This window comes from Panthera onca, chromosome E3 (genome assembly GCF_046562875.1).
Source record: "Panthera onca isolate mPanOnc1 chromosome E3, mPanOnc1 haplotype 2, whole genome shotgun sequence".
NCBI classification, from domain to species: domain Eukaryota; kingdom Metazoa; phylum Chordata; class Mammalia; order Carnivora; family Felidae; genus Panthera; species Panthera onca.
Window position 1 is genome coordinate 37,778,903 of NC_138354.1, and position 13,299 is coordinate 37,792,201.

At 53.7% G+C, this 13,299-nt stretch overlaps 1 protein-coding gene across 2 annotated transcripts in view; it reads left to right on the forward strand.

Annotated features, from left to right (window-relative positions):
* Nucleotides 1-13,299, forward strand: part of PPL (periplakin) — a 46,501-nt gene that overhangs the window by 23,927 nt on the left and 9,275 nt on the right. For both annotated transcript variants that reach the window (XM_081791731.1, XM_060648369.3), the window contains exons 3-14: nucleotides 3,206-3,360; nucleotides 4,093-4,213; nucleotides 4,757-4,882; nucleotides 4,977-5,015; nucleotides 6,538-6,699; nucleotides 6,809-6,916; nucleotides 8,444-8,539; nucleotides 10,425-10,547; nucleotides 10,648-10,794; nucleotides 11,336-11,487; nucleotides 12,391-12,488; nucleotides 12,681-12,838. In XM_081791731.1, the coding sequence (XP_081647857.1) occupies nucleotides 3,206-3,360; nucleotides 4,093-4,213; nucleotides 4,757-4,882; nucleotides 4,977-5,015; nucleotides 6,538-6,699; nucleotides 6,809-6,916; nucleotides 8,444-8,539; nucleotides 10,425-10,547; nucleotides 10,648-10,794; nucleotides 11,336-11,487; nucleotides 12,391-12,488; nucleotides 12,681-12,838 (1,485 nt within the window). The remainder of the gene's footprint in view (nucleotides 1-3,205; nucleotides 3,361-4,092; nucleotides 4,214-4,756; nucleotides 4,883-4,976; nucleotides 5,016-6,537; nucleotides 6,700-6,808; nucleotides 6,917-8,443; nucleotides 8,540-10,424; nucleotides 10,548-10,647; nucleotides 10,795-11,335; nucleotides 11,488-12,390; nucleotides 12,489-12,680; nucleotides 12,839-13,299) is intronic.

Here is a 13,299-nt window from a genome sequence, read left to right on the forward strand (position 1 = left end):
CTAATTTTGTCCTAATAAAAGGAATATGGGTTTGTTACAAATATTTCAGAACCAACAAACAAGTATAACAAAGCAAATTAAAATCATGTATAATTCCACCACCAGAGAAATTGATCAGCTATTAACATTTTGGTGTATCTTTTGACCTTTTCCCATGCGTGCACGCAGGAGTGCGTGTGTGAATAGGAGGGTCTAGTGCTCTGATTTTATTTGCTTAATGACTCATGGTAACAAGGATGTGCCTGGGGAATAATTTTGAACTGTTTTTTAACTTCAAATGAACACACCTGATAAAAGAAACTGTGTTCTGATGACCATAGGAACTAATCTTTTTCTTTCTTCTTTCCTTCCTTCCTATCATTTCTCAGAAGAAAACATCACTGTTTAATTACCCAAAAATTCTCTTGAATTTTCCTGTTTTCTTAAATTGAAGTGAGAGTCACATAACATAAAATTAACCATTTAAAGGATATAAGTCAGTGGTATTTGGACCCCTACCACGTCTGTCTGTTTCTAAGACATTTCTGTTCCCCCAAAGGGAATCCCATACCCAAAGGCAGTCGCTCCCTGTTCCCCTTCCCTGCAGCCCCCAGAAACCCTAATCTGCTTTCTGTGTCTATGGATTTACTTCTGTATATTTCATATAAACAGAATCGTACAACATGACCACATGTGACCTTTTATGCCAAACTTTTAAAAGTGGAGGAAGTTGAAAGAGTTTCACAGAGAGCATCCATATCTCTCCTCCCCAGATTCCACCAGTAACATCTAGATTTGCTTTATCACTCATCTGACCATCAGCACGTGTATAATTTTTTTTAATAAAAAAATTTTTTTTTTAACATTTATTTATTTTCAACAGAGGCAGAGCATGAGCAGGGGAGGGGCAGAGAGGGAGAGACAGACAGAATCTCAAGCAGACTCTGCACTTGTCAGCACAGAGCCCAACATGGGGCTTGAACTCAGGAACAGTAAGATCGCGACCTGAGCCGAATCAAGAGTTAGATGCTTAACCGACTGAGACACCCAGGCGCCCTGTGTAATTTATTAGATACATCAGTCCGTATAATTTGTTTTTACTTGTAAAAACCTTTTACTTGAGCTATACATTCTGTAAGGTATATAGAAAGTAACCGTGTGACCACTGCTCAGGTGAAGATAGAGAACATGTCCGGAGAGCTGGCTTGTGACCTTCCCAATCCACATTCCCCAGAGGTAACCACCAGGCTGACCCCTATCACCATCGATCTGTTTTGCCCGACTGTGAACTCTTGAACTCCTACATGGCATCTCTCAGCTAGATGTTCTCTTTCTCATCCCAGCTGCCATGTTTCAAGCAGGCCTGCATTCCCACACAGCACTTGCATGAATGAGGTAATGATTAATTTACTTCCCCCTTTTGCAAAATTAATCTTTGACACTGTAAGTGCCCAGGAGACCTGCAGGTCTGCTGCAAATGATAGAGTGGATAAAATTCCATCCAAGCCAAGAACCGTGATGTTTTGTTGTATTTTTTTTTTTTTTTTTAACTGGCCAGACTCAAGCCCCTCCGGGCGCCTGGCCCCACTCGCCCCTCTGTCTTCCTGGAGTTGGGCGGGGACACATGGGCTGAACACCTTTTCTTCCTTCCTCCGAGGGCTCTCTGGACCAGGCACCACATCACCTCCACTCACTTTTGCTTCTGTAACAGGCTGATCTGAGGCGGAGTTTACATGTCAAAATGCTCTCGCTCCAGGTTTACGATGCATCGATTTTTAGTAACTTCACTGAGTGGTGCGGCCATTTCCATAAACGGGTTTTAGAACATTTTCACCCCCAAATAAGATCCCTTGTGCTCATTTACTGTTAGTTCCTGTTTCCACCTGAGCCACTGGCAACCGCTCATCTACTGTCTGTCTCTATGGATTAGCCGATCCAGGACAGTTCACACAAGCACCACGTGGCCTTTGGCTTCTCTTGCTTTGCAATCCCCAAGGCTCATCCCTGACAGAGCCTGTCAGTGGATCCATCTTTTTAGAGGTGAGAAATTCCTCAGTTCACTTGGACGCCTCTTCCTTATCCCCGTGGCAGCAACGGGGGCCCTGAGGCCCAGCTGGGGAGGGCACTGGCTCCTCTGGGGGCCCCCCCCGTGTTACTTCCGGTAACGCAACAGCGCAGGCGTTCCCGCTGGCCTGGGGTCCCTGGAGCCCCACACAGCATGTGGCTGGGCTTCAGGAATGTTGACTAAGTGAATTCATAGGCTATGTTTAGACACCTGCTGTCCTGACTGCCAGTTCGTTATTCTTCCCTAAACAAGCAGAGACCCTGGGCTCATCGGCGACACTGATTGTACCTTCCAAATATCCACCCTTTGTTTACTCTCACCATTTCTGCAGATGCCACCCCAGCATCGGCCACCCTCAGCTCCCACCTGGCCCTGTCACAACTCCTGACTTCACTGCCCTCTTAGGCTCCGCTCCTACCCTGTAGAGCCCTAAGGCTTTGCCTTTAAGGACACAGAGGGGCCTTTTTGCTTGGTGCCCTTCCCACTTCCTCCTCCGGCCTGCCTTCCAGCCATGTGCTTGCCCTTTCCTGCCTCAGGGCCTTTGCACAGGCTGTTCCCTCTGCCTAGAACACTCTTTTCTTTCATCCTTAGTTCTTAGCTGGTGTCATAACCTCCCAGGAGGCTCACTGACCATTGGATCTTAAAGTAGGTCCCCAGGGCACCTGGTGGCTCAGTCAGTTAAGTTTCTGATTCTTGATTTCAGCTCAGGTCATGATATCACGGTCATGAGATGGAGCCCCACATGGGGCTCTGAGCTGAATGTAGATTGCTCTGCCCTTCCCCCGTGTGCACATGTGTGGTCTCTTTCTCTGTCTCGCAAAAATAAAACTAAAAAACAAATAAAAGCAGGTCCCCGCTATTCAACCTCTGGTGTGTTTACTTGGGAAACACTGACATGTTCGAACTTGTAGTCACCTTTGTGAGGCTTATCTCTTTACCTGGTGGTCTCCCTGACGGGGCTGAGCAAGGCTGTGCCTCTTCATTTGCAGCTATGTGTCAGAGCCCCCAAAAGTGGGCACTTGGGCTGTTTGTTGAGAGGCAGAGGAGAAGTGAGGCAGGACCAGGGGGCCCCGTGCTGGCTGTCTCCTCCTTATCCTCCCACCCCCACCACACCCACTGAATCCCCATCTGCTATCTGCCTCTCTGTCTTGACTGTCACAGGACCTGGCCCGGCTGCAGGAGGGCAGACAGCCTGAGCACCGGGACACGACCCTGCAGAAGGTGTCGGATTCCGAGAAGCTACTGTACGTGCTGGAGGCAGACGCGGCCATCGCCAAGCACATGAAGCATCCCCAAGGAGACATGATTGCCGAAGAGTAGGTCCCCTCCGCTTTGCGTTCCTGACACAGGGCAGGAGGACTGCAGGCTTGCTCAGCATCCCAGAGCCCAAGTCAGGGTTTACTGAGGGCTAAGTGGATGCCACACACATGCCAAACACTTCGTGTTATCCTCATGACAACCCATTTTGTAGTCAGGGAAACTGAGGCCCAGGCTGTTCTGGTCATAGTGTGACCACAGCTCCCTGACCACCATGCTGTCTAACCTCCAAGCTCTTGAGCACTCTGTCACACTGCCTGACGCCCCAGCCAGCTTCCCGTGCTCATGGCTCTCCCCTCAGTACAGATGTGGATAGGTCGGCACCCACGGTGCCTCCCACCTTGTTCTGCACTCCCCACCCTGGCAGGAGCAAGGGTCTCTTGATGCCCCCACAACCCCCTGTGCTGTTCCTGTCACGGTCCACACCACCCCTGTGGTTCCCGCTCGCTGGGAGGCTCCAGAGAGCAGTGAACCTGATCATTTCTTCCAGAACCTTCTATGGTTCTGGGCACACTGTAGGCCCTGGGGAAATGCTGATAGGGGAAGGAAGGATGAGGGAGGGTATCAGTGACTGGAACCCAAGGCTGCCGGGTCATCCTGTGCCTCCAGGCCACTAAGCAGAAAGCCCCAGGCCGGGGTCTGGGGTATGAGGCCCCTGTTGGGGGAAGGGACATGGGCAGAGGGCCTACCAACTGGCCCCACTGACTAGCATGGCCATTCTTCCCACTCAGCATCCGTCAGCTGAAGGAGCGTGTGACCAACCTCCGCGGGAAACACAAGCAGATATACAACCTGGTGGTGAAGGAGGTAGACCCCCAGGTCAACTGGGCGGCGCTGGTGGATGAAAAGCTGGTACGGCCCAGGCTTCAGCTGTGGGCGGGGTGGACCCCGCCATGTAATGGGTACCACGGTCCTGCCTCTGAGTGTGGTGTTCCTGATGTTTCCCGACGTCTGTATCGGGGAAAAGGGCAAGGCTCAGAGAGGTGTAGCGTCTCGCCCAGGGTCACCCAGCAGAAGTGGTGGAGATGGGGACCGTCCTGCAATTGTTCTCCAGCTCTGGTCGTTGGGGTCCTGGCTGGCTAGAAGGAGCGGCCGGCTGCTGTCCTTCCTATGCCCTCCGCCACGGAGAAGCGTGGCTGCTGGAGCCAGTGGTCTTCTCTCAGTGGCCTGACCTGGGCCAGGCCTCTGTTTCCCCACGTGTGCAATGGAAACAACCGTGTGGGCCTCAGAGGTGACAGTGAGATTCAGTGAGAGGACACTGTGGTAAAGGGGACAGTGTCTCCCTGCATCTCTCCCAGGGACCCTTGGCTCCCTCCTTGGTTCTTGGTGGGGGAGGGGGGGCTGTGAGTCCCCCGGCCCTCGCCCACCCTCTGCCGGTCCTCTCCACCCTCCCAGGACAAACTGAGCAGCCAGAACTTTGGGACAGACCTGCCGCTGGTTGATCAGCAGGTGGAGCACCACAATATCTTCCACAATGAGGTCAAGGCCATCGGGCCCCACCTGGCCAAGGACGGGGGCAAGGTGTGCACAGTGGTGGAGCGGGCCTGGACCTGGGGAGGGAGGGGCTCACGCCTGCGGCCCCCACCTCAACCCATTCGCTCGACTCTGTCCGCAGGAGAACAGCGACCTCCAGGCCAAGTACCAGAAACTGCTGGTGAGCGAGGCCCCCAGGGAATGGGGAGGGAGGAGGGCTGGGCAGTCAGGGCTGTGGACACAGGAGGCGTGGGCAGTAAACGTTTCAAACAGAACAAGAGGGGTAAGTGGGAAGGAGGTGGTACCCTGAGTCCCTACCTGAGAAGCATCCCACCTTGCTCTGTGCTCACGGAAAACCCTGATGGAGCCCACGGATATGGCCCGTCCTACAATCTGCTGCTTTATCTCTTTATTAAGCACCTTCTCTGTCCACCAAGTATGATGCCATGTGCTTGAGAAAAAGTTTTCTGTTTCCCATTTCAAAATCCTTAAGGAATGTGCTTTTTATTTTTTAATGTTTATTTTGAGAGAGAGCGAGCATGCATGTGAGCAAGCGGGAGAGGGGCAGAGAGAGGAGAGAGAACCCCAAGCAGCCTCTGCACTGTTAGCACAGAGCCTGATGCGGGTCTCGAACCCGAACTGTGGGATCATGACCTGAGCTGAAATCAAGAGTCAGACATTCAACCGACTGATCCACCCAGGCTTCCCAAGAATGTGTTCTTTTTAAAACTGCACAAGTTAGGGCACCTGGGTGGTTCAGTCGGTTAAGTGTCTGACTTCAGTCCAGGTCATGATCTTGAAGTTTGTGAGTTATAGCCCCACATCGGGCTCTGCCATCAGCGTGGAGCCTACTTTGCACCTTTTGTCTCCCTCTCTCTGCCCCTCCCCTGCTCGTGCCCATTCTCTCTGTCTCAAAAAAAAAAAAAAAAAAAAAAAAAAAAATTAAAAAAATTGAAATAAAACTGCACAAGTGATGCATAAATCCTTCCTTGCTGCAAGGGTTCAGACACCTCAGATGTGAGGATGCCGGGGCTCTGGGGCAGACGCTTCCATCCCGTGTTGGTGGGGACACTTGGAGAGAGCTACTTAGCCTCTTGGAGCCTCGGTTTCCTCACGTGTACAAAAACGGAGTTCCTTCGAGCCCTTGTCTCCTAGGAGGGCCTCAGCTGGGGAGAAGGCCCTACCACAGTCCTGCCACAGGGCGGGCCCCATGGACATGTTAGCTACTGTCCCTGTTTGCTGAGCAAACATCCCTCCCCCTTACCTCTCCTCCCGGCCCCACACCCACCCCTTCTCACGTGGAAAGTGGTGGCAGTTTGCTACTGTCCTCCCAGCCTTCTGTACGGGGATCGTGACAGACAAAAGTGGAAGCTGCTAATGCTCACATTTATTGAGCACCAACCGTTTGACAGTCTTTGTGTCCTACGAGATCAGTGCAGCCGTTATCCCCATTTTGTAGGTGAGGAAATTGAGGCTCCCGGAAAAATGTCAGCTTCGTTCACTACTGTGAACGGCATGTAGCACGTGCCCCACAGACGTTTGCTGAGTGCATGAATGCATTCTGGAGGGTCAAGTGACCGGTCCGAGGGGGTCCGGCCAGGAAGCGTCGAGCCAGGCTTCTCTGCTCGCTGGCCAGAGCTGGGCCCTGGGGGAGGTGCAGAGGGAGGCTCAGCCCCGTCCTTGTCCCCCACCCCCTGCCGCAGGCGGCGTCGCAGGCACGGCAGCAGCACCTGAGCACGCTGCGAGACTACATGCAGCGCTGCACCAACGAGCTCTACTGGCTGGACCAGCAGGCCAAGGGCCGCATGCAGTATGACTGGAGTGACCGCAACCTCGACTACCCCAGCCGCAGGCGCCAGTACGAGGTGGGCCCAGCGGCCTGGGGCGTCTGGGGAGGGGCTGGGAGGGGGCGCAGGGCTGCCGGCCGGGCCCTGAGTGCCGCCCACCCCCCCCCACCACCACCCCCCCATGCAGAATTTCATCAACCGTAACCTGGAGGCCAAAGAGGAGAGAATTAACAAGCTGCACAGCGAGGGGGACCAGCTGCTGGCCGCCGAGCACCCTGGGAGGAACTCCATTGAGGTGCGTGTGCCCTGGGAGGGGGTGCTTCCTCCAGGGTGGCCTCAGGCAGCCCCCAAGATGAGGGTCCTGAATCCTGTGTCTCTATTGCTCTGTCGTGCTGTCTTTACTTGCTCGGTCTGACCATGTTTGGTCTCATTGTCTTCCCCTTTACCACGTCCTGCCCTTGGCCCCTGGACTTCTCAAGCCCATGCAGTGTGCCTTGTACTAGCTTCCTGGGGCTGCCCTAACAAATGACCACAAACTGGGTGGCTTTAAATGACAGAAACTGGGGCTCCCGGCTGGTTCAGTCAGAAGAGCGTGCAACGCTTGATCTCAGGGTTATGAGTTCAAGCCCCACGTTGGGTGTACAGATTACTGAAAAAAAAAAAAAAAAAACTTTAAAAAGAATAGACAACAGAAACCTATGGTCTCACAGTCTGAAGGCCAGAAGTTTGAAGTCAAGGTGTTGGCAAGCAGCTTGTCCCTTCTGGAAGCTCAAGGACAGACTCCTCTTGTGTCTCTCCTTGCTTCCAGTGCTTGCTGGAAGTCCTTGGGGTTCCTTGGCCTGGGGCTGTTTCACTCATATCTCTGCTTCTGTAGTCACATAACTGTTTCCCTTGTGTGTCTGTATATCCTTTTCTTTCTTTTTTTTTTTAATATTTTTTGAACATTTATTCATTTTTGAGAGACAGAGTGTAAGTGGGGGAGGGACAGAAAGAATGGGACACAAATCAAAGCAGGTTCCAGGCTCTGAGCTGTCAGCACAGAGCCCCACGCAGGGCTTGAACTCACAGACCACGAGATCGTGACCAGAGCTGACGTCAGACGCTTAACCCACGGAGCCACCCAGGCTCCCCTCATCTCCTTTCCTTTACTTTTTTAAAAAAAAAAAAAAATTTTTATGTTTATTTTTGAGAGAGAGAGAGAAACAGACAGACAGAACACAAGTGGGGAAGGGGGAGAGAGAGGGAGACAACAGTATCTGAAGCAGCCAACAGCACAGAGCCCGCCTTGGGGCTTGAACTCACAAACCGTGATATCATGACCTGAGGCGAGGTTGGACGCTTAACTGCTGAGCCACTCAGGAGCCCCTCATCTCCTTTTCTTATAAGGACACCAGTCATTGAACTTGGGGCCCACCCTAAATCTAGCATGATTTCATCTTGAGATCCTTCATTAGTTACACCTGCAAAGACCCTATTTCCAAATAAAGTCACATTCTGAGTTCTGGGTGGACATGAATTTGGGGAGGGGAGGGACACCATTCAATTTTCTACAGTGCCTTTGTGAGAATTTTTAAGAGCACCACTTTGGGAAGATGCACGCCCTACTTATTCTTTGTGCAGTAAACAGCCCAAGTACCGGAACACTGCAACCCTGCTTGGCTCCTCACCATGTCCCCTCTCCTCCCATGCCCAAGAAGAAGCTAGGTGCCTCTGTGGGAGCCACATCCAGGGAGATGCCCCCTTCCCCACCCTTCTCTGGTCCAGAACCCTGCCAAGCAGTGACCTGTCCCCCCCCCCCCACCCCCCCGCCTTGTCTTGGCAGGCGCACATGGAGGCTGTGCACGCAGATTGGAAGGAGTACCTGAACCTGCTCATCTGTGAGGAGAGTCACCTGAAATACATGGAAGACTACCACCAGGTACCCCGCCAGCCCTGAAGCACCATTGCTGGGAGCACTCAGTGCCTACCTGGCTTACTTGTGGCCTCGGCTCTGATTCCTCCGGGAGCCTCCCAGTGCCCTTGCTTTTGATGGCATACGTGGGTGTGCCCCCGAGCTTGCTGGGCCCTGGTCTGTCTTCCCTGGCGGACAGGGCTGGAGAATCTGATTGACCAGCTCAGGAATGAGTGTGGGGTTTTCATTTTGATGAAATATATATAATGTGAAATTTGCCATCTTAGCCGCTTTTAAGCACACAGTCCAGTGGCTTAACATTCAGAGTGTTGTGCAGCCTTCACCTTGGAAAGATTTCCAGAACCCCCAGACAAGAAGTCTGCACCCATGAAACAACCCCTCCGTTCTCCCTCCTCCAGCCCCCTTGCTCTTTCTCTCTGAATTTTCCTAGTCTACATTTTGTGAAACTAGACTCACATGTTATGTGGACTTTGGTGTCTTTGGCTTCTTTCGCTTGAAACTCATGTTTTTGAGGGTCATCGATGTCATGGCATGAATCATAACTTCATTCCCTTTTATGGCTGAATTGTATTCCATTGTATAGGCAGACCACACTGTGTTTGCCCCATTCCTCGTTGGTGGATACTGTCTGATTTCCATAGGAATGTGTTTTTTTTTATTACATTTTATTATTGAGAGACAGAGAGACACAGAGCGTGAGCAGGGGAGGGGTAGACAGAGGGGGAGACACAGAATCCAAAGCAGGCTCGACGTGGGGCTCGAACTCAAACTGTGAGATCATGACCTGAGCTGAAATCGGTCTCCTAACCAACTGAGCCACCCAGGTGTCCTAGGAATGTGTATTTTTAACAAGAGCTGGTCACCTGATTCTGAGGACTGGGGACTCTGGAACTCAGGTGGCATTCCTGTAACTCCTGGTTCAGTGTCTAGACTCCCACTGGGCTGTGAGCTTCACAGTGATCCCTAAGTCCTGTTCGTGGTCACATCCCAGAGGACAGCTGACCAGGAGCGGTTTCAGAGTGGATGGACTGGAAAAGGGACAGGAGAAATTTCTAGAGCAAAGTGGCAAGGCTTGTCTTCTGTGTATCGGGACTTTAAAAAGTGTAGCAATATAGGGGCACTTGTACCCCAATGTTTATAGCAGCACTCTCAACAATAGCCAAATTACGGAAAGAGCCTAAATGTCCATCAACTGATGAAAGGATAAAGAAATTGTGGTTTATATACACAATGGAATACTACGTGGCAATGAGAAAGAATGAAATATGGCCTTTTGTAGCAACGTGGATGGAACTGGAGAGTGTGATGCTAAGTGAAAGAAGCCATACAGAGAAAGACAGATACCATATGGTTTCACTCTTATGTGGATCCTGAGAAACTTAACAGAAACCCATGGGGGAGGGGAAGGAAAAAAAAAAAAAAAGAGGTTAGAGTGGGAGAGAGCCAAAGCATAAGAGACTGTTAAAAACTGAGAACAAACTGAGGGTTGATGGGGGGTGGGAGGGAGGGGAGGGTGGGGGATGGGTATTGAGGAGGGCACCTTTTGGGATGAGCACTGGGTGTTGTATGGAAACCAATTTGACAAATTTCATATATTAAAAACAAAAAAATGTGTAGCATTTAAGTCAGGGTGTCCCTAGCCCAAAGAGAGGAATGGAACAGAAAAGAACCGAAAGCTTAACGGTATGTATATATGAAAACTTAGTACCTCCTGGAGGTGGCCTCATGGGGGTTGGTGGGAGGGGCCCTGGTCCAAGAGGCCACCTGGAAGCCGACTGGGGGAGGGGGGTCTCTGAGCTGTGGAGAGTGGGGCAGGGACGGCCCTGCCTGGGGGTGAGCTTGCAGCCATAGCCGGATTGTGTCCATAAGAGGGCCATCTGGTGTCCCCTAGTTCCACAGGGACGTGAAGGCTGCTCAGGAGCTGCTGTGCAAGGTGGACTCAGACCTGAACCAGAAATACAGCCCCGACTTCAAGGACCAGTACCAGATTGAGCTGCTGCTGCGGGAGCTGGACGTGAGTGATGGGCCCAGCGAGGGCCTCCCCACACCCCTCCCTGCACCTCCGGCCTGGGGAAGGCGGTGTCTCACCCCGGCCCTCCCCCTGCTGCATTCAGGACCAGGAGAAGGCTCTGGACAAGTACGAGCATGTGGTGCGGGGCCTGCAGAAGCGAGGGCAGCAGGTGGTGCCGCTCAAGTACCGCCGGGAGACGCCACTCAAGCCCATCCCCGTGGAGGCGCTCTGTGACTTTGAGGGCGACCAGGTGAGCTGCTGCACAGGTGCCCCTGGAGCCCTGGGTGGGCTGGGCCCAGAGCTGCCCCTTTCGTGTCACTGAAAGGTCTTAGGAGTTGTAAGGCTGGATTCAGGGCCTCACACCAGTGTTTTCTAGGAACCTGTGTCCATCTCTGTGGTTGGGGTCACTCTACCAGTCCCCCGCAGAACCCCACCAGTTGCCCTGGTCTTCTGTTCTACCGGCTTTAAGTCCTGCGTCCTGCCTAAACCAATCACTGTGGCTGGCAGGTGCCATTCTCTCATTGGCCAGGCCTGAGCCACATGTCCAGCCTGAGTAGTCGGGGACTATGGGAAGGGGGGTTCCCCAAAGGGAAACCCAGGCAGATGTTGAGACAGCAAATTTAACACATCCCCGTGCAGCTGCACCCTCCCTAGTCTCTATGCTGAAATGTCTTGGGGAGGGCCACAGAGATGGGCTAAGACCCGGGTGGTGGGGCAAGATGGCAAATGGGCCCCTGGTCACTGGCCAGGGCAGGTCTCTCCATGCCTTCTGACTGGCCTGCCCCTGCCAGGGCCTCATCTCACGGGGCTACAGCTACACCCTGCAGAGCAACAACGGGGAGAGCTGGGACCTCACGGACAGCACAGGCAACAAGCTGACCGCCCCCGCCGTCTGCTTCGTGATCCCCCCGACTGACCCTGAGGCCCTGGCTCTGGCCGAGAGGTAACAAGGCCAAGCGGGGAATGAGCGTGGACTGGCCCCACCCTCTGGGCCCCTCAGGCCCCGTTCACAGCCCTGGCATCCTGACTCAGCCTCAGGAGGCAACTACCACCCCCCACCTGCACCTCCTTCGGGGCTCAAGTGGGACAGGAGCAGACCCCTTTGGCCAGGCTGACCTGCCACATGTGAACGTCAGGCTGTAGGCGGCATAGCCAGTGAGCAGTTTCTCTGCAGGTGCCTCTGGGCCTTTGCATATGCTGTTCCCTCTGCCCAGACACCTGCTCGAGGTCTGGTTGGCTCAGGCCTCTTGAATTAAGACAGCTCCTTGGTTACCTCTTCTGTGAAGAGCTTACTCCCCTCCACCCTGGCTCCAGGAAAAGCGTTGCCAACTCTTGGGTCCAGCACCTTCTCCCACTGCACATTCTGCCCCTTATCATCACCCTGTCAGTCTCATGTGGGGAGGGGCTCCTGGGGACTTAACTGTCTCTAGGGCCTCGTTCAGTACATGGTGCATGCAAAGAATGTACCCACGAACCCTTTGTTAAATGAGTGATTCAGGAATGCCTTCATCTATCCATTCGGCACGTATTTACTGAGCACCTACTGTGTACTTCTACCTCAGGAGTAATGTCTTGGTGGGGAAGACAAAGGAACAAATGATGACTTTAGGTAGTAAAACCTGGTATGAAGAAAAGAAAAGAGGCTGAGTCACGATGCCAGGCCTCCAGAAGCAAAGAGCCGCATTATAGCAAATTTCCATGTCTGCCGGGTTTTAGCTTTTCAAACCACTTCCACGAGCCTCATGACTCCTCTGGGCCACACCCAGCCACAACCTGGAGTCCCGGGTCTGTAAGCACAGGGGGCAGTGGGCTACCCCAGGCCCCCAGCCCATGTTTGCACCCACAGCTTGGGCAGCCAGTACCGGAGCGTGCGGCAGAAGGCGGCCAGGAGCAGGAACGCACTCCAGCAGCGGCATGAGGTGCTGAAGGCAGAGAGCCCTGGAGGTGGGTGCCAGGGCCACTGTCCCAGGCTCTGGGCGGTCTGTGCTGCAGTTGGAAGGGCAGGGGACAGGCAAGGCAGGGGTGAGGGAGGCTGGGGCAGCCCCAGAAGGCCCCACTTGGTCTCCTAGGCCCTGTCCCTGCACCTTGCTCGCCCCAACCCCCCGCTGCCACCTGACCGCGATTTCCTTCCGGCAGATGCCTCTGACCAGCAGGGGCGGCATCTGTTGGCTGGCTTGGACAAAGTGGCCAGAGATCTGGACCGGCAGGAGAAGGCTATCACGGGGATCCTCCGGCCGCCACTGGAGCAGGGCCGGGCTGTGCAGGACAGCGCTGAACGGGCCAAGGACCTGAAGGTACTGCCAGACTGGTCTCATCCCCACGGGGGCCTTGGTGCTCAACGGGGACCACCTGCCACATGTCACCAGAAGTCCTGAGTGATGGCGGTGAGGGGAGCTGTGCTAGGCTGATGACCGAGGAGGTGCCAGAGCCCTGGTGCCCCAGACACCACCCCAGGAGAAAGGGCAGGCGAGGTTCACGCTGCCCCCACACAGCTTGCCGCTCGTGGGCTTGTGGCAGTGTTGATGACACTAGTGACCGGCCCCAGCTGCACGGGGCCACACGCCACTTCGGAGTTCCGGAGCCGCGTGCTGGTTGCTTGACCGCAGACCTGCTATTCAAGCCCAGGCCTCAGTTTCCTCAGAGACAGTCAAGGCCAGAGGACGACGGGCACGGGGTAGGGGCGTGGCCATGTCATGCCGCATCCCTTCCTAAGCGGTCATAGGGTCACCTGTGAATGGGGAGAGAAAAAGCACCC